This window comes from Miscanthus floridulus, chromosome 14 (assembly GCF_019320115.1).
Source record: "Miscanthus floridulus cultivar M001 chromosome 14, ASM1932011v1, whole genome shotgun sequence".
In the NCBI taxonomy this organism is placed as follows: Eukaryota; Viridiplantae; Streptophyta; class Magnoliopsida; order Poales; family Poaceae; genus Miscanthus; species Miscanthus floridulus.
This window is the reverse complement of record NC_089593.1, coordinates 66,340,772-66,365,176: the sequence shown is the minus strand read 5'-3', so window position 1 is coordinate 66,365,176 and position 24,405 is coordinate 66,340,772. Positions and strand designations below refer to the sequence as shown.

General features: G+C 44.2%; 3 protein-coding genes across 5 annotated transcripts; 1 reads left to right on the top strand and 2 right to left on the bottom strand.

Annotated features, from left to right (window-relative positions):
- Window positions 1–4,781: 4,781 nt before the first annotated feature.
- LOC136504236 (uncharacterized) lies at window positions 4,782–8,062 on the top strand. Of its 2 annotated transcripts, none has more exons than XM_066499092.1 (8): window positions 4,782–5,587; window positions 5,692–5,964; window positions 6,248–6,374; window positions 6,681–6,742; window positions 6,839–7,069; window positions 7,259–7,380; window positions 7,468–7,606; window positions 7,816–8,062. In XM_066499092.1, exons 1-8 carry the CDS (start codon window positions 5,282–5,284, stop codon window positions 7,915–7,917), a joined length of 1,362 nt encoding a protein of 453 aa, XP_066355189.1. In that variant the 5' UTR covers window positions 4,782–5,281; the 3' UTR covers window positions 7,918–8,062. The 2 variants fall into 2 exon arrangements, with proteins under 2 accessions (XP_066355189.1, XP_066355188.1); XM_066499091.1 differs by having other exon boundaries at window positions 4,790–5,587; window positions 7,756–8,062.
- A 278-nt stretch (window positions 8,063–8,340) lies between these two features.
- LOC136504188 (uncharacterized) lies at window positions 8,341–11,399 on the bottom strand. Its single transcript, XM_066499041.1, has 2 exons — window positions 10,977–11,399; window positions 8,341–10,872 (listed from the first exon to the last, which is right to left on the bottom strand). Exon 2 carries the CDS (start codon window positions 10,837–10,839, stop codon window positions 8,551–8,553), a length of 2,289 nt encoding a protein of 762 aa, XP_066355138.1. The 5' UTR covers window positions 10,840–10,872; window positions 10,977–11,399; the 3' UTR covers window positions 8,341–8,550.
- Window positions 11,400–14,408: 3,009 nt separating this feature from the next.
- Window positions 14,409–24,243, bottom strand: LOC136502761 (TNF receptor-associated factor homolog 1a-like). 2 transcript variants are annotated; one of them, XM_066498016.1, is made up of 13 exons: window positions 23,714–24,243; window positions 22,961–23,195; window positions 21,723–21,834; window positions 19,448–19,536; window positions 19,292–19,360; window positions 19,058–19,187; window positions 18,788–18,946; window positions 18,332–18,695; window positions 17,612–17,724; window positions 17,126–17,273; window positions 16,426–16,883; window positions 16,223–16,358; window positions 14,409–16,041 (listed from the first exon to the last, which is right to left on the bottom strand). In XM_066498016.1, the coding sequence occupies exons 1-13, from the start codon at window positions 23,723–23,725 to the stop codon at window positions 14,617–14,619; spliced, it is 3,450 nt and encodes a 1,149-aa protein (XP_066354113.1). In that variant the 5' UTR covers window positions 23,726–24,243; the 3' UTR covers window positions 14,409–14,616. The 2 variants fall into 2 exon arrangements, with proteins under 2 accessions (XP_066354113.1, XP_066354115.1); XM_066498018.1 differs by lacking the exons at window positions 21,723–21,834; window positions 22,961–23,195; window positions 23,714–24,243 and adding an exon at window positions 20,120–21,164.
- Window positions 24,244–24,405: the final 162 nt, after the last annotated feature.

Genomic DNA, 24,405 nt, shown 5'->3' with positions numbered 1-24,405 from the left:
GATGTGCATATCTTCATTTGTCAAGTATATGTTGATGATATCATCTTTGGATCATCAAATGAAGACTCATACAAAGAATTTGGTGAAATAATGTCGAAGGAGTTCGAGATGTCCATGATTGGTGAGCTTATATTCTTTCTTGGTTTTCAAGTCAAGCAAATGAAAGAAGGCATCTTCATCTCTCAAGAGAAATACACAAAAGATCTTCTCAAGAGATTCAAGATGGATGAATGTAAGCCAATCAAGACACCAATGCCTACCAATGGATATCTCGACCTAGATGAGGGAGACAACCCGGTTGATCAAACTTTCTACCGTTCTATGATTGGTAGCTTATTATATTTAACCGCAACTAGGCCTGACATCATATTTAGTGTGTGTATGTGTGCTAGATTTCAAGCTAGTCCTAAGGAAACACATTTAATTGCCGTAAAAAGAATCCTTAGGTATCTTAAGCATACACCAAGCATTGGTCTTTGATATCCCAAAGAAGCTATATTTGAATTAATTGGCTATTCCGATTCGGATTACGCCGGATGCAAAGTTGATAGAAAAAGCACATCCGGAGGGTGCCATTTGCTTGGTAGATCACATATGTCTTGGTCCTCCAAGAAATAAAATAGTATGGCTTTATCCACCGCCGAAGCGGAATACATTGCCGTAGGTGCTTGTTGTGCACAAATTTTATACATGAAACAAACTTTGCTAGACTATGGTGTAGTTCTAGAAAAAGTACCTCTTTTATGCAACAATGAAAGTGCGGTAAAACTTGCAAATAATCCGATTCAACACTCTCGCACCAAGCATATAGATATCCGTTATCACTTTCTAAGAGATCATGTTGCTAAAAATGATATATCACTAGAAGGTGTAAGAACCGAAGATCAATTAGCGGATATCTTCACTAAACCGCTAGATGAGGCTACATTTTGTAGATTGCGGAATGAGCTCAGTGTGCTTGATTTTAGTAACTTCACTAAAAATTGAGCTTGTGTTGTCCCTTGCATTCATTATAATATACAACATGTTTAATTTTTGGCAATGCATATAGGGCTTGTCTAACATGGTTAAGATAACCGCTGAAAAGCATGTGAAGAAGCTTAACCTTGGATCAAACTTGACAAGCAACTAGATTTACTTACAAGTATTGCATATGCATGAATGTTGTTTTGTCGTTTTGTTCCATTTGCTCTCTTATTGCCTATTTTTTTTAAAAGAATAATAGCCTAAGGCAAAATATTTTGAAAAATATGAGGGTTTGAGATATGTCACTCACATTAGTCCCAATTGGTGTTTATTTGGATCTTATTCAAGTTAGGACTTGATTGGGAACAGGCAGCACGAAGGGATTTTGAAGATTCGCTGGAAAAGGTGCACCGGACACTGCACCGGACGCTGCTGTTCAGCGTCCGGTCAGTTCACAGGAGGTGAACTGCTGGTGAAGGAGTGACCGGACACTGCGTTTGTGCGTCCGGTCAGGAAGGGATCCAGCGTCCGGTCGATTGAAGGAAGAACAGGCTGTACTGACCGGACCCTGCCTGCGTTCGGTCATGGACCACCGGACGCGTCCGGTACCGATTCCAGAGGAATTGGACCTCTCTGGAATCAACCGGACGCTGGGTGGTAGCGTCCGGTCGCTACCACTAGAGCGTCCGGTCAGTGGATTTTGCGCGACATCGGGACTCCTTCTCTGTTTCCTTATCTGTCGTGTTTGGGGGACCTATTTAATTCATCGACCATACCCCTTGCTAACCTATTCAGCCGAGCCCTAGCTAGCGCCGCCGTTCCCACGCCCAAGCCACCGCGCCACAGCAGCTCGCCGCGTCGCCGCAGCCGAGGTCGCCACCAAGCCTCTCCACGCATCCAAGCTACCGCGCACCCTTCGAGCACTGCGCCGCCGTCGGCTTCCCAGGCTCCAAGCACCGCGCCGTCGTCGGCTTCCTAGGCACCGAGGGTCTCTCAAGGCCGTTGATCCAAGCCCTAACCCTTGCCTCCTCCATCGTTGGTAAGGCCAGATCGTTGCTCCAAATTTGTTTTGCCTGTGAATCTAGATCAATTGCATTGTACTAATTGTCAATCGCATTCAGGGCTTTCGATCTACCCTAGTCGGTTCTGAGGTTCCCCCGTGTGACATCTTTTCTTTTCCCGGATCGCTGTTCGTCAGGTAGTTTGCCAATCGTCTCAATTTCGCACCTACATTGTTTGCTTCCTAGGTCTTTCGCATCTATTAGATATATTGTATTTATTCGTATATCCATCTATTCTATCGTGCAGCGAGTCGGTGCCGTTGTGGTTCTTGTGGCAGTTGGCAGTCAACTCGGAGCCAAGCTCACGAGTAAGGATCGAGGCCAAGCCTCAAGAGTGTCAGTTTGACAGTTGATCTTCATCAGCGGCAGTTCATCCTCTTGTCAGATCAGATGGCTCGCACCAAGAACATTGGTGGTGGCCCAGGTGATAATGACCGGAGGCCCCCGCCTCGCAAGCCTGCAGGACCGAAAGGCAAAGCAACAAAGCAAGTGACATCTAAGAAGCGCAAGTACCCCGACGCAGAGACAGCCAGAGCAGCTACAGTCGCTGAGGCCGCAGAGCGTGCCGAGAGAGGAGGCACTCGCAGTGGTGTTGTCATAGCAGATCCACAGCTCACACCAGCACAGAGGGCATCAGTTGATGCTCGTTGCGCCGTTTCCTCCTATGTTGTCGTGCTCATCCGCCCACCCCACTCTGTCTCACCGCCGTCGCGCCCCATCCTTTGCGGCCTCCTCCGCGTCACATTTCTCATCGGGCCCAGTCTGCCTCACCCGTCTCCACCACGCTGCCTCCTTGCCACGGCCGGCCCACCCGCCATGACCACCTCCACAGAGCCGACGAGCCTCCACGGCGGATGCTCCAGCAAGCAGGCGAGGGGAACAAGATTCGTGTGATGCCGCGCCCGTCGACAAGTTGCCCGTGCCGCTGCTGCACAGCGAGGTCCATGCGCCGTTGTCGACCTCCGCACCGGCATGCCTCCATTCGTCCAAACAAAGCCATGTTGCAAGAGTATGTTTTAGATGTTTTATCTGTATGTTGCAAGTGTTTTATCTTGATGTTGCAAAAATAGATCGGAATGTTGCACATGTTGCGGTGGCTATACACGTTTGTTTTTAGTGTATGTTCCAAATATTTTATCTCATTTCCATATGTACGTTTGCAAGTGTTTCATTTAGATGTTGCATATGTTTTTCACACATATGAAGTGTTTTCAGGTGTTTTTTTTTGCAAATGTTTAATACACATGTTTCGAGTGTTTCAGCTATTTCGTATGTATGTTGCAAGTGTTTTATCAGGATGTTTCAAAAGTAGATCTAGTGTTGCAGCTAGTGTTTCAGATGCATGATTCATTTATTTCATGTGACTTCAGACGTATATTGCAAGTGTTTTATTTTGATGTTTCAAAAGTGGATCTGTCTTCGCTTTTTTGCTGTCTTACCTTCGCCTCGGTGTCTCCTCTTTCCGACGTCGGCTAAGCATCCGCTGCCCCTTCCTCTCTTCTGAATGTTGGCGTAGCCACCTGCTGCAGTTGCTGACTGCGTGCATGTGAATGAGAAGTGGAGGCAGCGGGAGCAGAGACTCCCCACGTGCCGTCACTGCCACGTGGGGAGCAAATTCCAAGTTTTTTCACTCTCTCTCCATCACATCAATTTTTAGCCGCTTACATGGAGTATTAAATGTAGGTAAAAAAATAACTAATTACACAGTTTAGTTGGAAATCACGAGATGAATCTTTTGAGCCTAGTTGGTCCACGATTGGACAATATTTACCAAATAAGACGAAAGTGGTACTATTCATCGGTTTGAAATTTTTTCGCAATCTAAACGAGGCCTTGCTGAGAAATTGAACGCGGCACCGATAGGAGTCAGGACCAAAGAAAGCTAGCAAAAATGCTCTCCATCTTATAACAAATACACTTCTAGGACGTGGGAGAAATATCAATACTACTATGAAATTGAAACTATACCCATCAATACATAGCCTCGTAGATTATTTACTGCTGGCTGATTTGGTGTGAGAGAAAAATATTATTTTAGCTTATAATCCATGATCATATACGAAAGTAGTAAACCTTACTGGCATTTAGGTGATCTATAAACTAAAAGTACTTTTATTTTTATTTTTTATCTTGAAAGTACTTTTAATGTTAGAAATGCAGTTATTTTGGGATCGAGTGATGGATTATATCAGGTATCTGTTACAATCGGATGGTTCACTTCATCCACTGCAATCTGTCGTTGAAGAAGAAGAGAAATCCAACCCCGTATAATAAAGGAAAAAATCTACTTAATTCCTCCACTTATTAACCATAGTCTACTTTACACCCAAACTATAAAACCGTCTATTTTACCCATAAACTTTTTAAAACCGTCTATTTTACCTCCTGGCGGTTTTCGACGGTGGTTTTGTTACAGTAACGGTGGTTTTGCTATAGTGATGGTGGTTTTGTCTTTTTTTTTTTTATTTATTTCTAGTGAATCTTTAAAAAATCATAGTAAATCACAGAAAAATTATAAAATGGAAAATCTAATTTTGTTGGACTCCACATGAGTAGATCTACACAATGAACATATAATATGATATGCTTTAGTACAAAATTTTTGCTGTAGTTTTAGATTAATTGGAAAATCCAATTTTGTCTGTAATTAATTGGAACAATTCATAGCTGTAGCTTTTGTGGTTCAATTATGGTGAAATTTTTATGGTAGACTAATTATTGTATGCTTGAACTATAGTAAAAATTTCGTACTCATTGGACCATGTATAACTTAGTTATAGATAAATTCTAATTAATTACAGACAAAATTAGATTTTCTAATTAATCTAAAGGTACAACAAAACCTTTGTACTAAAGCATACCATATTATATGTTAACTATGTAGATCTATTCATGTGAAGTCCAACAAAATTGGATTTTCCATTTTATGATTCTTCTATGATTTACTATGATTTTTCAAAGATTCAGCGAAAATAAATAAAAAAAGAGGATTTAGCGAAAATAAATAAAAAAAGAAAAAGGTGAAACCACAGGTAGCGTAGCAGACCACCGTTACTGTAGCAAAACCACTGTCTAAAACCGTCTGGGGGAGTAAAATAGACGGTTTTGAAAAGTTTAGAGGGTAAAATAGACGGTTTTATAGTTTGGAGGGGTGAAATAGGTGGGTGTTAAGTAGACTTTTTCCTACGATAAACAGATAACGGTCCGGTTCGCCGTTCGCGCAATAGCGCTCCCGCATTTCGTCGAGCAGTGTGATGCCGCCGCCTCCCATCGCCGCCGCTGCCACCGCGCTCCCGGTGGCCCACCTCGCCAGGGTGGTGGCCGCCTCCGGCAGCGGAGGCGCGACTCCGCCGAGGGCGGCCCCTCGGCGGGGGCGGCACGGCAAGCCCGGGTTCTCGCGGCGTTCGGCAATCAAGAAGAGCTTCCACCAGGAGCAGGTCGTGTTCTCCACCCCCGTCCCCGCCGACCCCACCGTCGCCGTCATCGGCGGCGGCGCTTCCGGCCTCTCCTGCGCGTCTGCCCTCGCCGCCCGCGGCGTCCGCTCCGTCGTCTTCGACACGGTTCGTATCGCTCCCGTTTGCCTCCCCTCCCCTCCCCTGCCTCCACACCATCCACTAGCGCGGGAGGCTCAGTGGCTCACCGCACAGGCTCGCTGCTGATGCAGGGGATGCACGGCCTGGGGGGCAGGATGGCGACTAGGTTCGTCGATGGCGGCGAGCAGCTGGTGTTCGACCACGCGGCGCAGTTCTTCACCGCGAGCGACGAGAGGTTCCAGAGGCTGGTCGACGAGTGGCTCGACAGTGGGCTGGTCCGTGAGTGGAGTGGCTTGGTCGGCGAGCTCGAAGCCGGTGGCCGTTTCAGGCCGATACATTCGTTGACACCGAGGTACATCGGTGTGAATGGGATGCGCCCACTTGCAGATGCAATGCTGCCTGAGGTATATCTGATTAACTCCACCTTATTCAAGCTCCATGGAAGTGTTGTGTAGTAGTATGAAGTGATCCATATTCATTGCTATCCAGTTGCTTTAACCATGAATTCACCAAACATTGCACATCATATCCTCCTCTAGAGACTTGTCCTGATTTTGTTCTCAGAGTTCAATCCAAGTAGCATGAAGTTAAAACTCAATGGTTTGCTGAACCTTTGAGTTATGTTCAGTTCTTCACTTGGCTGATCAATGGTAATCCAATTGCTGAGTCACATGATGCATTCTGCAGACTGATATGATTAAAGTTTTGAGGCCTTGTTGGATAAGCAAACTTGAGCCGTTCAATGGTTTGTGGCGCTTGTTTGAGAATGAAAAGCCTCGTGGTGAATACGATGCCATTGTGATAGCTCATAATGGTCAGTACAAACTCCTTTCTAATGGGGAAAATACTGTTTCTGTCGCCAAAGCATGGTTACATATTTTGCTCAGTTTTTGAAAGTTAGGCAGTAAATTTCTGAAGTTCAGACTTTTCAATTATGTTCTCTCTATAGCTCCACATGTTTTATGCAACCCCGATGGCCTACATTATTGAATAAAATAGCACAAATGGTAAAAAAATATTGCCTAATTATCACATTGGTATGATAACCTTTTGTTTGGCGACACGTCCATATTTGTACATTCACCCTATCATTCTAAATGACATCTTACACATTGATCAGGGAAATGTGCCAACCGTCTGCTCTCTACATCAGGATTGCCATTACTAACAAAACAAATGAAGGTTTCATGGTTTTACTATTGCAAATAATTTTGAACTCATGAGACATATATCCTTTAATTCCTATTTCTTACCATGTTTCATTCAATCAATGATCAGAGACTAGAGCTCAGTTCTGTCTGGGCACTCCTTGCGGCATTTGAAGATCCTCTTCCAGTTCCACGTATTGATTCTCATGGAGTATTTGAAGGAGCATTTGTGAGAGATGTCGATTCTCTCTCTTGGATGGGCAACAATACCCGCAAACTTTTTCCAATGCAGACAGGCACACCTGAGTGCTGGACACTTTTCAGTACTGCTGCTTATGGAAAAAGAAATAAAGTCCCACAGGTCTTGTTTGCTGAAATTTTTCAATTTTTCTTGTCATGTCATTTTGTTGCACTTGCACCCCCCACCCCCCCCCCCCCCCCCCCCCCCCCCCCCCCCCCGTTATTGATTGCTTGACAGACAGAATAAAGATTCCAAGTTATTTCAGCTTTATCAGTTGACGTCTCAAATGGGTTAAGCTGTTAATTTCAGGAAAATATCCCAAAAGTCACGGCAGAAAAGGTGAAGGAAGACATGCTTGGAGGAGTAGAACATGCTTTAGGGTTATCCAAAGGATCTCTTCAGCAACCAATTTACACAAGAGTGCAGTTATGGTATAACAAATCCATTCCTTATATCTTTTATACTTCTACTTCTCCATTAAGTTAAAACACGAGTATGAATTATCGTTGAAATCACAGGGGTGCAGCTCTGCCCATGAACACTCCAGGAGTTTCATGCATATTTGATCCCCTAGGGCGAGCAGGCATCTGCGGTGACTGGCTTACTGGTTCAAGCATAGAAGCGGCTGTTTTAAGCGGGATGTCGCTCGCAAACCATGTAAAATTCAGATATCCTTTGCTATTTTTAGAACATTCTATAGCACATCTTTGTTGCTGATAAGAAGCTTATTATAGTTGACTAAAAGAAAATAAATGTTAGTTCAATTGCTAATGCAGATAGCTTTCTTTTTTGCGATGATAATTCAGATAGCTGACTACTTTGTGAGCAACGGAGATCGACCTGAAGAGTTTGCGATTGGTCTGCAGGAGGACCTAAATGCAGTTGAAGGACATGATATCGGCCAGTTTCCCGGGTTAGACACTCAGACACCACAAGTAGCGGAAGCTCAGCTGACCCCGAGCATATGATTGATTTTGTACTGATCGTTGATGTAGTTTGTAAATGGTGAGCTGATTTTGTTCTCTCCTTTTTTTGGTTATTACAAGAAACTTGTGTATTGTAACATGCAGAATGTACATGTATCATCGATGTGAATTTTGTCAGAATCTGATGTTGCTGCGCTTACGTTTTGTCTTAAGTTTTCTCGTCAGGGATTAAATACAGCATAACAGTAACCACAGCTATTTGAAAGATCTGAGCAAAAGAAATTTGGTGACAAAATTAGAAGAACAAGCAGCAATTATTACGACACGTTGCTCCTCCCCCGGAACCGTTTGCCAAAATTGGGATTTGCTAAACTGAAGACAATGCCATCTTTGGACCAGTATTTTACACACAGTTTCTTTTGATGGTATTTATTAAAAAAAAGTCATTGCAGATTTCCAGTGCTATGAAACAAACTTGAAATTGACATTATTCAACTACTAATGCTAGAACAACAGCAGTAGCCAAGTATAATAACCAAAGAAGACCATCTGCAAGCAAGAAACTTGCACAAGTAGACACTAACTTGTCACAGGAATACTGCAGCTATAATTAATAATAACAAAGAAGTTCTCAAGTGGTTGCAGTGGTATTTTGCACCATCATCATGCCATTGTTCATATTGGAGCAGCACATGTGGTTCTGAAGTGTCCAGTCTGGTTGCAGCGGCTGCAGTGAACGACCCGCTTGACTCGCCCGCGATCCTCCGCTCGTACCCTCTTCTTCCTCGGCCGTCCTGGGGGCCTCAGCGACTTCGGTGGGTTGATGATCATCTGCACCTTGATCTCGTCAGCCTGTCCTTGATCTGCTGTTTCATGATCTGCCGTTTCATTCCAGAGGGTCTTGTCTGGGATCGGGTGTATGGTCTGCGAGTATGTCTTGCGGTATGTTGCCACCGTGAAGCAGCTCTCGGTGTAGCGGTGGACGTTCTGCCTACAGGAGAGGAGCGCCGCCACACCATGGGCACACGGCACGCCATAGAGCTGCCACCCCCGGCACAGACAGCACCTGTTGCGGATGTCCACAATGTTTGTTCCCTCGTGAGCTGAGATGACCTCGAATTCCGCCTCGTTGGCCCGGGCCACCTGGTAGCCCCGTGCACGCTTAATGGCCTCTTGCACCTGGCGCTCGGCTGCAGGCACAAGGATTGTGTTCCACTGCATGCTTGCTTCGCGTCGCTCGTTGAACCAAGTCATCAGCTGGCGACGGATGCATTCCATCATCTGAATTATAGGAAGGCCAGAGGCATCCAGTATCCAGGAATTTAGCGACTCTGTGATATTTGCTGTTAGATGACCATACCTTGTCCCCTCAAAGTAAGCTGTGGCCCAAAGACGAGGAGGTAAGTGCCTTATCCAAACAACAGCTTCTGGTGACGTGTCCTCTATCTCTAGCAGCTTAGTTTCAAACTCTATCACAGTCAGTGCATGAGCAGCTTCCCAGAGAAGGTTGACAAGCACTGGATTGTTGAACTCCTTTTTGAAGGTTTCACTAACATGACGCATACAATACCCATGGAATGCAGTTGGGAAGTTGAATTCAACTCCATCAGTAATGCCCTTCCGTCTATCTGACAGGATGGTGAGCCTTGGCATGTTCTCTGTGTTCTTCTCCAGCAACTCATGCAACTCAGACAAGAACCACACCCAGTTATCATCAGTTTCCTCATCAACCACGCCAAATGCCAAAGGAAAGAGAGCACCATCCCCATCAAAACCAGTGGCAAGAAACAAGGTACCAAGATACTTGTTTTTCAGAAGGGTCCTATCAAGCCCAATAAGTGGACGGCATGCATTGACGAAACCAAATATTGATGCATTGAATGATATGAAGAGTCGCCGAAAGCAATTGTCATCTGGGTTCCCATAGACTCGAGCTATACTTCCTGGATTTGTTCTTTCCACCTGCCTACAGTACTCAGGCAGGAGACGGTATCCTTCCTCAAAAGACCCTCGAACCGCAGCCATGATCCGCTCCTTACCTCTCCAAGCTTGCTTGTAGGATAGTGTGATCCCATGGGCCTTGTGGATTTCTTCCAAAATTTCCTTGGGCTTGCATTGTGGGTTCTCACGGAGCCTCTCTTCAACAGTGTTTGCAACCCACTGAACAGATGCCTGCTGATGGCCAAGATGGTTGATCCCCACACAACTGTGGTTGTCATGTATGGTTCTGATGGAGAAGGTGGGCACACCGGGGAGTTTTGCTGCATGTATACGCCACGGACAGCCCTCAGCAGCACACTTAGCGGTGAAGCGGCTCTTGTCAGACTTCACCGTCTGTATCTCAAAGTGGCAGGCGATGGCAGTGTTGCGGATGGCCCTGCGGCAGCTCATAACATCTGGAAACTCCTGCCCCACTGTGAGCTGAAACTCAGGGCTCACAACCATGGTCCGTGACTGGACAACAGGAGCGACCGCAAGAGGACCCTGGGAGAGATCATGTGGCTGCAGCGCGAGCTCATGAGCCTGCTCGAGTGAGAGCTGGTCAAGATTCTGATCAACGCCCAGGTGGTGCGTCTCGGCAAGCGTCAGCTCGTGGCTCTCCGACAAGTCAAGCTCGTCATGGTGCTGGCCCTGCACTTCCAGTTCCAGTGCCCCAGAGTCCCCCTCATGGCCCTGCCTCAGAGCCAGCTCGCCGGCGTGGTGGCCGTGGTGGTGGTGGTGGTGATGGTCGTGCCCGAGGACGAGCTGGTGGTCGTCATCGTGGTGGTGCCCGAGGACGAGCTGGTGGTCGTGCTCCTGCGACTGGCCCAGGACGAGCTCGTGGTCGTGCGCGTGGCCGCCGAGGTCGAGGTCGTGTGCGTGGCCGAGACCCAGCCCGTGGTCCTGGCCGAAGTCGTGGTGGCTCGACCCCAGCGCCAGCTCCGCGTCCTGCCCGTGCCCAAGGACCAGCTCGTGGCTCGCCATATCTGCGTATCACCGCGCCAAGAAACAGAGTGCCTGACACAGCAAAGAGCATCAACCAAACGAGTCGAATTGAAAGGCGATGAAACCCATGGGGGACAAGATCCAGGAACAAAGGCAGGAGCATCGCGAGAGCTCACCGGAAAGGAAATCGCAGCGGCGCCGGCGGCTATCCAGTCCCAACAGACACAGCAGCAGAGCAATTCGGCTTCTGGAACCTCGCCAAGACCAATCCCGTCGCCGACAGGAGACAGACCCAATCCAACCTTCACGCAGCCATCGCACCGGGAGTAGCCACAGCCATCAGCAAGCAAGCAATCGGAAATTCGGAATCGCCGAGAGAGCGACGGGACCGACGGGCCAGTCAGTCCCGCCCGAGATCCAAGAAGCAGAGCCCACCCACCGCACGGCGCCGCGGCGCCCGGCGCTCCGGAGCTGCGCGCCAAGGGGAGGGCGGGGAAACAGCGGGTGGATTTGAAGGCCGCGCAGGGGCAGGGAGGGGGAGTGGCTCGAGGGCAAAGAGAGGAAGAGGCGTGGAAAGAAATTGGGGGAAGGCGAGGCGAGGCCGCGAGGGGCAATGGTCGAAGACGGGGGGCGGCGGGGGAGGGGTATTTAGGTCAAAGCCAGGGCCTCCGGGCTGCGGATCGCTGGGTCATTTCCCGATTTGCCATCCATGGAGTTGGGCTTTTTGGGTACCCAACTTGTGTTGGGTAACTCCGTGCCAAGTATCAAAATTCTCTTGGTTCTCGATCTCGGCTCAAACAAATATATTATTGTCCTTCTTTAAAATTAAAAGAAATAGAAGTTTGGTCTGTTTATCTATTCTAAATTTTTAGGCATTGGCTAAAAGTTTATTCTTATCTGTCGTCTAATCAATGCCACACTATATGTTATATTTTAATTTATTTGACGCCATTGTTAATCATATATTGATAGTCTTGGCTGTACATCAAAAATATCATTTTGTCTTCCAACTAAACGCATGATATAGATTAGTTCACTAATATGCAACCTTAGAAGTTGGAACTTCAGACAAATCTATTCATTTGAGGTCTAGTTACTCCCTCAGTTCCCTTTTATCTGGCAGGCAACCTTCTTTTCTTTTTCTTTTTTTGGTTTGGCCACAATAACACAACAGGTGCGGGCTGACGTAACGAGGGTAGTAGTCATTACTACGCCTAGTCAAAACACGGAGCGTTGCGTGCGTGCATGCATGCATGGCTGTTTTATGCACTCGCTGCTATATTTTAGTAGAGAACAATACGGAGGAAAAACAGCAAAGTGTTAATTGCAAGGGACAGTAAATAGTATCTTGGTACCTGAAAACTCTCCTCTCACGCAAGATAAAAGGGAACGAAAGGAGCACGTGTGAGTAGTATCTGGCAGACTTGCCCTTAGTGCGGGAGAAAATAAAAGTGGCTCGTCAACTCGCTCGACTTGTGTCCGGCTTGGCTCGGCTCGGCTCGGTTTGGCTCGTTTTAACTTTTTTATGAGCTAAGCTGGAAATCTAGCTCGCTGTTTTAACGAGCCAGCTCGCGAGCTACTCACAAGCTTAAACGAGCTGAGACCCATCAGCCCATAACCATAAATCCAGAAGATGATGATGCTGACCTAGAAATGTATACTTATTACATTGATATGTAATCCTTATTTTCAGCCGTTTCATATAAATTTTAATTTTATAATGGTTGTGGTACTTAAATGTTGATTTATGAATTGTTTTCCAGGGAGAAGATGATGATGCTGACATTGAATTTGTGGATTTTTCTAAATATGTGGTGGCAAGCCACTAGTATGTATGCTGGAACTGCATGGATCATGGATGGACCAGCTATGTTGCATGGTTGATACTTTTGATGAAACTGATATGTATTAATCATGTATGGTTGTATAATGGTGAACGTCAACTTCTGAAATTATTATGGCATGAACATTATAAACATGTATGTCCTATTTTTTAGTAGCTCGCGAGCTAAACGAACCGAGCTGAGCTGTCCCTCTAACTCGTAATATTAACGAGCCGAGCCGAACTGACTCGTTAGCCTAACGAGCCAGCTCGAGCTAGACCGAACCAAGCCCATATCCGGCCCCCATTCGTAGTCGAGCACACGTGTGCAGCCAGCTAGCTCACCAAGCAGTACCAGCCAGCAACCACGCAATCCACATCACCCACACACAGAGCAACACACACAGCAGACTGCATGCACCATCCGTTTCTCGATCAAAGATCCATCGCCGCCACCTTCTTCCTCGCCGAGCCTCCCATTCGCTTATTGTGATCACCTCTATGATTTGAGAATAACTAGTAGAACAATACTAACATCTCGATGTTCATATGCTTACTCAATCAATTACCTATGGAAAGGATTACAGTTTAGCACAAAATAGTATCTATGGGAATAACGTTTTTTTAGGTGGTCAATAAGGGATTTAAGTTCATGCCAATTGCATGTAAAGAATTTTTACTATAGAAAAATTTCCATTGGATATTATTGTGCTCAAGTACAATGCCAGGCCCTCATTGCCAATGAGTCAAGACCTATCCTTGGATTGGCTCGACTCCAGTTGTGAGGACACGAACACGATGCGAGATGGAAGTCGATGGGATTCAGAATCAATTTGATGAGTGCCGTATTTCTCCTGAGGCTAGATCTAACTCCAATCTATTTGCTACTAGCAAAAGATCAGCGTCAGCCTGCTGCAGTACTTTCTTCTTCTTCTTTAGATTCAACAAGTATTCTTTTTTATGTCCGCTGCAGATTTTTCTTTCAAGCTCGATGTAGGTCATTTTCCCCGTCTTGCCGATCTAGTTACAAGAATCAATTACAATCACTATTTTATGCCCGATAATGGGAATTTCTCCGCTATTCCTGGGTGGCTGGTGTTGCTCTCAGTTTATGTCAGTTTATGTGGAACACACAAAGCATCAGCAAGACCAATTGTACCGCACACCAGATTTGGATACGCAAGCAATAATGAGCCCCCTAAATTGGAACAAAAATTATGTGGCTGGCGTTGCTCTCAGTTTATGCGGAAGAGGAACACACAAAGCATCAGCAACACCAATTGTACCCTACACAAGATTTGGATATGCTAGCAATAATAATTCTATCTAAACTGGAACAGAAATTTTGAATTTACACGTCTTGCTTGTTACAGCAAAAAAAAAAAAAAATTGTACATTGTACCCAAAAAAAGATGGCATGATCATTCAGAAAAAAAAAAGATGGCACAAAACAGTTCGAGAAAATAAAAAGATGGTACAAAACGCAGTGACCCTATCGCATTTTACTTTATAGCTTATCCATCCATGGCATAATCAACCATACCTTCAAAAGTTCAGACGGTGCAACAGATCATTAGTTTATATCCATGGGCTATTCCCAGAATTTACTCTGATATATACAAAGAGAACACGGGACGATCAATAACACCTCGTCACTCGTCAGAGGAAGAAACAAGAGATACTCCCAGTCAATGTAGCATCAGCTCAAGCAATGGCATGGCTTAAAAACACCCTACCATTTGCTTGCATCATACACATTTCAGAACACGATTGACTAGATTAGCCAGATCATTTTAACCGACTTAGATTTATTACCATTGGGCAAAACTGAACTATAGAAAAGGGGAAAAAGGATATAACTATTGACTTAACAAGGAAACTGAGGAACCATTCTTTATATCACTGCTATGGGGAACTATTACAATTACACTCAGCTCAGAAGCGAACAGCATGGACTCGACCACACATTATTATCAATGCAATCACTAAAACTCTCAATGCCCATTGGCAGGGCGGTACGATGGGTACCTGCTTGCTCCATTCGCTGAACTCGGGAAATCCTGCACCTGGTACGGGTAGCCACTTGTGTCTGACCCAAAACTAGGCATGGAGATGTCAGTGCGGCTGTATGGCCACTGACTCATCATCAGATCATCAAACTGGTTGCTGCTGGAGTATGAAGGGAGATCAAAGTGTGAATAGCTCCGGTCTCTCAGCCTCCGAGGAGCACTGCTCAATGGACTGTAAAACCTTGGAGGCTCCTCGTCAAAGTATTGCTCGGACTGGTCAAACAAGTATGGCTCACCAAACAAGCCATAATCAGGTGTGCTGGCACCATTAGGCATAGAGAATTGTTGAACAAAACCAGGTTGAAGAACCCTTCTCCTGTCACTCTGCTCTTCATCCAACAAGTCGTTGATGATGTCTAGGTGTGGGAACTCATCAGCGACCAAGCCTTGTGGCTGATAGGGAGTAAATCTGGTAGAAATTTCTGACAACAGTTGCTTGCTTCGTGATCTTCCATTCAAATTGAGCTTCGCAATCTCGCTTCTGATGTTCGAACTCGATGGCGTACAATCACTACTGTTGCTGCTGCTGCTGCTCGCTTGCTGTGAGTTCTCTTCTCTGCCCTGATATGGGTTCAGTGACTCGGGCTTTACAGTCCCAAATGTAAACCCAGGCCTCAATGACGTTTCCTCTTTCCTAGACAAGGTCTCTGATGACAGAACGGAAGGTTGCGATGTAAACATCGATTGCGATAGTGCAACTGTTTGCTCGGATGAACCTTGCTGATGTGTGAAACTGCTTCCGCCACCAGAACTTTTCTCCATCATGGCATTGCGATATGTTCGTGAACGGGGAATGAAACTAGGAACATTCGCAGAGGGTTCATTTCCCAACCGCCCAACAGCACTCATTGAACGAGAAAGAAGAGGTGCATTCTGAGCTGTTGAAGTGACTGGTGCACTTTGTTTTGCTGCAGGGACTTGTGGGGCACTCAAGGGCCTTGATACTGAAACGACCAGAGTAGTTGCACTGCCAGTTAGGGAAGCCTGTCTCTGCGCTTCCAATTTGGATGGTACAAGCACCTGCAGGGGTCTACTTGTAACTGGAAGTGGCTTCTCATTCTGGGCTGCAGCACTGGATACAGGTCCTTTATTCGAAACTAACCGAGCTGCCGGGGTTGAAGAGGCACCTGCTGGTGTAGTGGCAGTCACAGCGCCTGAAACTTCGCTTGCGCGGTGATTCAAACTATTGGTGCTTTCTAGCAAAAATTTTGGTTGACGAGACAAGTTAGGTTGCTTCTTAACAGGGCTCGCAGAAGAAAATGAAGAGTCAGCCATTCTTGACTTGGAGGGGCTAATGACATCAATGTGCCGTTGTGCATGTTGCTTCCTCTGCAAGACAACTTTATCATCCTGCAAAGAATTAATTTTTATGCTTATTGAACCAAGTTGAACACAAATAGATGATGCAAAAAAAACCTGGAAGAGAAGACTTTTCTACAACACAAGTTTATCTTAAGGAAGAATTAGGGAAAAAAAGGATTGCTTCATGGCACATTTTAAATCCTCGATGAAACAAGCATTATATGTATACCTCAGGTTCATGTCTTTCCTTTGAGTGGCCAGAGGCATTGCTGCCAGATCCTATAAAACCATTATGCGCCGAACTTGATCCACCTTGTGCAAATCCTGCCCGTGCTTCAGTATCCTTATTCCTACGGTTGTTTCCCCTGAATCAACAATACAGCATGATCAATACCAATCTATAGTAAGATAGAGGAGCTCATGAAGATATACCTATTGGATGAGGATCTGACGCTTGTCCAGGCACCTCCTGTATATGATCCATTCACGGTAACTGAAGGGACTGAGTCTGATGAACAAGTCGATGAGCTATCATCCACAGTAGAGGTCCTCTTCCCTGCATGGTCATTTTGCACCTCACTACTTCCAGGAACTGTAGCTTGAGTTTCTGAAGCATCTGTCTCCCAATTAACAGGGCTAGATTCACGGTCTTCAATATCAACATGAAGCACATCTGAATTATCGTCTCTGCTGTCAGATATATCAGAAACTTCTTCAGGGTTGTCAGCATTTGAGGACATTTCTTCCGTTTGTCCAGAAAAATCATCCAGGATTCTATCATCTGAAGGACTGCTGTCCATAAGTATTTCCTTATTGATGTCGGACTTGCCACTTTTTCCCTTGTTACTTTTTCCCTTGTTACTTTTTCGACTATTTTTCTTCTGTTTTGCCTAGAGAGATATAGAACATTATAAAACTCCTCAACAAATACAAAAAGGATACTACATAACTTATCATCATTAGTACATTCAAAAAACAAACTAAAGAAAAACGTGAGGACTAGGAACAACGAAATCACTAATTTCATATACAAAATAAATAAAACATGCCAGAAAAGAAAGTGTAAAAGGAGTACTATTAATCTATTAATAGGATGGGGATGACATGCTTGCACCAGAAAATAAATGTTAACCTGTTTTTTCTTGGCACGTTTTTCCTTTTCAGCAGCACTACGCTTTGCCTTAAGTTCAATTTCAGCTAGCCCAGCGGCTTCCTCTTCACGAATGAGTTCCTCTTGACGCTTCAAAGCCACAGCCTCTTGATGCGCCACTTCTATTCGGCTGTTTCAAGACTTCATAAAGTAAGATGCGTATGCACAACCATAACTGGAGTGGGATTTGAACTCACAGATTTCATCAAGAAGATTTATGTTTACCCAAGAAAAATAATTTTAAAACATACTATCATAACCTGATACAACAATTTACTTTACACAAACGGGAGTAGAACTTCTTCAGCTATGTGCTAACATATAAAACAAGCACCATAAAAAAAAGGCATCTCAAACAAACCATGCACCACTGAGAATCAACAATTTATGTTGCTGACATTAACATATGACCAGAGTATGCATTTGTGGACCAAATATTGGAACAATCATCTAGAAAAGTTTGCTTACCTGAATATATGAGCTAAGGCAAAAAGCTCCAATGTCTTCCAGCCTAGCTCTATAAGCCGTCTATCATCACGCTCAATAGAATCTTTGCTGAACTCCTCACCTGAGTTGCCATCCTGTAACAAGAGCATCTGTTAGGGCTCCATACATCAGTAGGATAAAATTCATGGAGAGATAAATTGGGTAAGGAAATGGAGATTATGCATGCTCTTCTTTTTCAGTTCATAACTCGTTAAGATACAAATCATAGACGATTCCTAAGTCCTGGCCCCATTTCAGAGCAATACTGCATAGGAGTGAGTGTGTTTTTCCTCTCGAATAGGCAGAAGAGCTGCCGGTCATTATATCAAGGAAGAAAACACCAACACAAACACAAAGCAGGAAAACACACACAACAGCAGCAGCAGCAGCAGCAGTAACTCAATCAGTAAACGCAGATACACGCCATGACTGAAAGGTGTAGGAATGTTAAGTTCATTTTGTGAAAATAATTTTTAATTTAATATGAACAAGATCTGAAAAACTGTGGACCTTTGCAGTCTGCACAACATAAAATGCCCACCATGATGAAACTGTTTTCAATTTTGAAATTGAACATGTAAAAAAAGCACATCAGTAAATAGCTGTCCTAGTCCACTGCTTACAAGTTGGAAACCCCTAGGATGGACGTTAACCTTAATACCTTATAAACCAATGTGCAAGGGGTCAAAGAAACAAGCCTACCTTTGTGCGATTTTGTGAACTTTTATCATCCTTTGTAGGCAATGGTTGGTGTGGCAGTGTGTCCAATGCAGCTCTTTCAAGCAGAAGTATCACATCATCAGCCAAAACAAACATGTCCTGATCAATAAGTACCATTGGAGTGCTCCGAGCATCTGTCTCTGTTAGTTTAGGTATCCCATTTTTGTTCTTGCTCTGGTATTCAAGTGCCTTAAGTCCGCTATATAGTGAGTCAATTACCAAGGTTGATGTAACTTCTTTCTCTATAAAGAATTGTTTCACTAGAACTTTCAATATAGTTTCAGTCTTTTCCCTTGTCATGTATCGACGCACACTTGGATCCATTGCTAGCCAGAATCCACTGAAACTACAATACGCCAAAGAAACAAAAATTAAAAAAAAGGCTTGGAAATGAGACTGGTCATAAAACACTAACGTGTCGTTCAGAAGTTTTCTAACCTGGACCACCCCAGTTTATCCTCAATCAACCTGCTAAGCTTGCTTCTTCTTTCATCAATAAAGCGCCGGCATATTTGTTCCACATTTGATAGATACACCCTAATTAGTTCCCTTCGGTACTGGCCATCAAGGCAACGAAATGGACGGTCTGTCTTCTCCCTCAAATATTAGAATGCAGAAGCAGACATGGTTATGCAAAGCAAACAGATATCTCCCACTTGAAAATAATTGATGCTTGCGTTGAATGTAAGACGCAAAGAAAACAGATACCTGATAACTTGAACTTGGGCTTTGATGGTAAGAACATCTTCAACAATAAAGCCATCATGTAATTTTGACAGCTCCATAAACTTTTTCCACCCCCAATCATGCTCTTTCTTCCAAAACCGATGCAGTGTATCTGAAATGCTACTTTCCATAAACTACAGTTGCAGAAGGCAAGCCAAAGCTTCCTTTTTTAGCTCTAGGCACTAGGAAAGCAAGATAGTAGTTCATTGAACTCACCAGAATACTTAGATTTCTTAGGGTCTCTATTAATTACAGCTATTGTAAATTGCGCAAAATGACTCCATCCTGAATAAAAGCAAATCATATTGAAGATGTATAGAGGAGTCACAAACTGAAGTGAGTCAAATACAATGCATCAAATTATGCATCTACCTGGGAGTAGTTTATCATGGTTGGCAACACAAAGAAAGAGTGAGAGGTGATTGCAGACATCACATCCTTGTGGGTAAATTAAGATATACCTGAAAAACACATGATAGATCTCAAAATATGATGCAGAAACTATATAAGCATAAAAACTAAAAGCAAATTAAAATATCAAATTGAAAAAGACGTACCAAACAAAAAAATGGCAACAAAATTATATGCATAACTGCTCATGTCCCCAATTGGCTTATTCCATGTGTACTTAAATATAAAAATAAGACAAAGAACAGCACTTTCTTCTTTTTGTTCTTCAGTATGCAAGAACTAAGGCAACATGAAAACGAACTTTGTAAACACAAACTGAAAAGGAAACAGAATACAGTATGCTCAAGACTCCAAGAAAAGTAACTTTGGCTTTGGTGACCCCAAAAAATATTCACATAGGAAACATGTCAACAGAAATGGACACCAGTAGAGAAAATGCTACTTTTGCTATTACAATGGTTCCATGACTATAAATGATAAAATTACGATTTGCTGGCAAAATGCATCACCATGAGAAGGCAGAACACCAATTACAGCTTAATTGATCAGCTGCCAGTGAGTTCAACTGTTGACAGATGCAGTCTGTGACACCAAATGAGACTATTCAACAATCAGGCAACTCACAAGGTTTACCTGTGCTCAGGACTAGTTTCTTTTCAACATAAGCTGTTCAATCACTTTTCAAATGGATGGTCAACCTTCAGAATTTATACAACAACAACAACAACAAAGCCTTTAAGTCCCAAACAAGTTGGGGTAGGCTAGAGTTGAAACACAGCAGAAGCAATCAAGGTTCAGGCACGTGAATAGCTGTCTTCCAAGCACTCCTATCTAAGGCTAAGTCTTTGGGTATATTCCATCCTTTCAAGTCTCCTTTTATTGCCTCTACCCAAGTCAACTTCGGTCTTCCTCTGCCTCTCTTCACGTTACTATCCTGGCTTAGGATTCCACTACGCACCGGTGCCTCTGGAGGTCTCCGTTGGACATGTCCAAACCATCTCAACCGGTGTTGGACAAGCTTTTCTTCAATTGGTGCTACCCCTAATCTATCACGTATATCATCGTTCCGAACTCGATCCCTTCTTGTATGACCGCAAATCCAACACAACATACGCATTTCCGCGACACTTATGTGTTGAACATGTCGCCTTTTCGTAGGCCAACATTCTACACCATACAACATAGCAGGTCTAATCGCCGTCCTATAAAACTTGCCTTTTAGCTTCTGTGGTACCCTTTTGTCACATAGGACACCAGATGCGTGCCGCCACTTCATCCACCCTGCTTTGATTCTATGGCTAACATCTTCATCAATATCCCCGTCTCTCTGTAGCATCGATCCTAAATATCGAAAGGTATCCTTCCTAGGCACTACTTGACCTTCCAAACTAATATCTTCCTCCTCCCGAGTAGTAGTGCCGAAGTCACATCTCATATACTCAGTTTTAGTTCTACTGAGTCTAAAACCTTTGGACTCCAAAGTCTCCCGCCATAACTCCAGTTTCTGATTCACTCCTATTCGGCTTTCATCAACTAGCACTACATCGTTCGCGAAAAGCATACACCAAGGGATGTCCCCTTGTATGTCCCTTGTGACCTCATCCATCACTAAGGCAAACAAATAAGGGTTCAAAGCTGACCCTTGATGTGGTCCTATCCTAATCGGGAAGTCATCCGTGTCTCCATCACTTGTTCGAACTCTAGTCACAACAGTGGAAACTGTGCAAACAGTGGAAACAGTGGAAACCTTCAGAATTTATAGTTCAAATAAAACATGCAAACAATGGAAACTGTGCTGAAAATTAAACAAACTGGTTGTGTTCACACCTTCTCTGATTAACAGCTATATCCTTGCAAAGACACTAGAAACAACTCCCTCCGTCCCTAAAAGAAAGTCATTCTATTTTGTCCTAAACCAAATCATCTTAAGTTTGACCAAATTTATACAACAGAAAAAATATCTATATTTATAGTACCAGATAAGTATTATTATATATATATATCATGAAATATATTTTCGTGGTATGCCTATTTGGTGTCATAAATGTCGATACACTTCTCTACAAACTTGATCAATAGGATAGGATATTTGACTTAAGACAATCTATAATGACTTTCTTTTAGGTACAGTGGGAATAATAGCCAAATCACAAATAGCAGGCAAGTAAGAAGCCCAGACACAGCACAGTAGAAACATAAAAAGGAAACGGTCCAATTAATGACAATAAGACCATACCACTTAAATCCACCAACATCAAAGGAATTACTTCTTAGCTCTCTCTTGTTGATTTGGGAGAAATTATCAATTCTCCATGTAAACTTCCCATAAAGCTCAGAAGGCCTAGGTCCTATACAAGACAAATACACAATGGAATTACTAGGCCAAGCACCAACTGATGCCAAAATCTTTAATATTGCAAAGGTTGAAATGCACAGACCATATAAATCAGCTTATCAGAAACAGTAATCCAGTAGAATAAAAACTAGGATAATCATCATCTCATTTTTACAAGCCAACTTTAAGAAAAAATATGTCCAACTCAGTAATGTTCACACAAAACACAAAAAGCTAAATACTCCCTCCAGTTACAAATAAGGGGTGCCTTTGGGGTTGTCCCAAGTTGATCTAAATAACTGATATTGGGATTGTTGGAAATCTCTTGCACACTAGACATAGCTTTTGGTGCTGCAACTCACAAGGCAGCCTTTTATGTTACACTAGCTTATAGTTATAGTGCAGAGGATTAAGTCGGTTTGACAAAGCGACTTGATACTACAAACCTAACTCTGCCACAATAGTTCAGTGGATTGTACTTAGCCTGCTGCTGTCAACACCTGCTACTGACTTACAGGATAACAGGAAAAAAATCAACTTGACTTCAAAGTCTCCTGCAGCAGGACTATTTTAATAGGTAAGAAAAAGCATTTAGTGATCAAGATTTATCTACCACAGACAGACCCCACGACCAAACAAGTCACAAGTCAGGACAGTCTCCCTATACACACTCACTTTTTTAGACCATTCATGACAAGTATCACAGCTATCATCTTTTTAGTACATCTCTACATCTACTGTTCTTGCCCGTGCGAAACCAATGAATGATCCATTGGTACAAGGCTTCAACAATGCTCCTGATTCCTCAAGAAGCTAGTTATCCTAAACCTAAAAAATTGACCCAATCAACTGCAGTGAAAAACTAAACTTCCTAAGGGCGATACAAGTATCTAAAGGTATCATCTTATTCCATGGGCAAGTAATTAGACATTTAGACTGCACTGAATCATACCTAAATGGGTTAAGTAGTACCTTAACCAATTTAGTTGAGACTCCTCATGGAACAAATTACCTAGGAATAGATAAATCTAGCTGGTCCACATAATATCATAACATCTGAAGGAAGATTAGAAAGATCTAGCTAAAAGCATTTGCAAGGAAGAGATACTGACAAATGTGAGAAGAGTTGGAAAACATACCACAGTCATCATCATCAGTGTCTGAGTATGCTGGTGAAGTGGATGGTGTTCCATTCTCAACTTGCTCACTTGACCTCCACTCAGCTAAAGAATCCCCAGAATGACTCTGTTGATCACTTGGCATCTCTTCAGTTGATGAGGATCTAGCATCTGCACCATTGTCCTCAGTCAAAGTGCCAGCCATTATCCTGTCGCCTGAACAAGTACAGCTTCGTTGCACTTGTCGTTTTCCTTCCTGCAGTTTCAAGAAACTAGAATGGTAAGTTTCTGTTTTGCTAGACGACCAGAGATTAAAAAAAGGAGAAATCCAAAAGCGAGGCTACAGAGATAGGTCCCAAAAGTAATAAGCTTTGTAGACAGTACAAACAATTGCTAACTAGCCAGTCTACATAAGTCATTGATCCATGGATCTCGTGCCTAGTGGCCGCAAAAGCATGCATGGTACCAAGCAGGCAATGCAGACAATGAGACAACAAAAAGGAAATGGCAATCGAACCCCTGGAATCACATACATATTCAAGACACCATTGGAGCAAAAGTGACATCCAAAAGAGTGAATTCATGTCTCATGATATCAGGAATGCTTTCTAATCCCCGTAACACCATTCCTGACCGCAAAACCTCCTCGAATTTCAAGAGGAAGTGACTAGTCTTATCCAAAAGCAATAATCTAGCGTCAAAGGAGCTGAAGAAAGCCTCCAGGGGATCAAACAATACATAAAAACTGAAAGCCTCCACGGGATCAAACCATACATGATAAATCATAAATCGGAGCTGGATTACTTTCCGAAACCGCAAGAATTACCCACTGCAGCTGCCTCCGAAACCACCACCGAATGAACGAACGAATTGACTGGGAGCCTGGAACAGGGCCCGACAAACCCAACCCAATCCAAGCGCGCGCCGGACCCGTTCTCGCGAGGGAACCCAGCCTACCAGACCGAGCGAGCCGTCTCTAGATCGGGAGGGGCCGCGCCGCAATGCTCACCTGGCCGGGAAATCTCCCCGATTCAGCTCGGATCTGACCCCCGACCGGGGAGGCCGCCACGCGCGCCGTGCGTGCGCCCCCACGGCCCGCGCGGAGATCGAGAGCTCTCCCTGTTTCCCGTCCGCTCGTCGTCGTCGGCTGCGGCGGCGGCGGAGGGGGGCGGCGGCGTGCGCGGGCGCCCTAGTCGAGTCGGAAAGAAGGGGAGGGGGGGAAGAGGTGTGGTGAAATGGAGTCGGGGGAGGGTGGCTGTGGAATAATCGGATCGGGTTTAGGTTTAGCTCCCCTTCCCTCTCCTGTCTCCTGTCCGTCTCTCCAGCCTACGTTTGGCTCGTTTCTTTGTCTTGGCTATATTCCACGGTTGTTTACATTTTGGCAGTCGTTTACGGCCATCGATGATTATCTATCTCACGGTTTGGCCATGATTTATGATGATGGTTATATTTTTAGAAGTTATTTG

Bases quoted from the DNA above. Each gene is read 5' to 3' on its own strand.
- LOC136502761 (XM_066498016.1), bottom strand. The intron at 19,188-19,291 runs GTGAGTTCAATG...GTAGCATTTCAG, and splicing joins TAAGAAATCTAAGTATTCTG to ATACACTGCATCGGTTTTGG. The intron at 16,359-16,425 runs GTATATCTTCAT...TTGTTGATTCAG, and splicing joins GTCAGATCCTCATCCAATAG to GGGAAACAACCGTAGGAATA.
- LOC136504188 (XM_066499041.1), bottom strand. From the start codon at position 10,839: ATGGCGAGCCACGAGCTGGTCCTTGGGCACGGGCAGGACGCGGAGCTG.
- LOC136504236 (XM_066499091.1), top strand. From the start codon at position 5,282: ATGCCGCCGCCTCCCATCGCCGCCGCTGCCACCGCGCTCCCGGTGGCC. The intron at 5,588-5,691 runs GTTCGTATCGCT...CTGCTGATGCAG, and splicing joins GCTCCGTCGTCTTCGACACG to GGGATGCACGGCCTGGGGGG. The intron at 7,607-7,755 runs GTAAAATTCAGA...ATGATAATTCAG, and splicing joins GGATGTCGCTCGCAAACCAT to ATAGCTGACTACTTTGTGAG.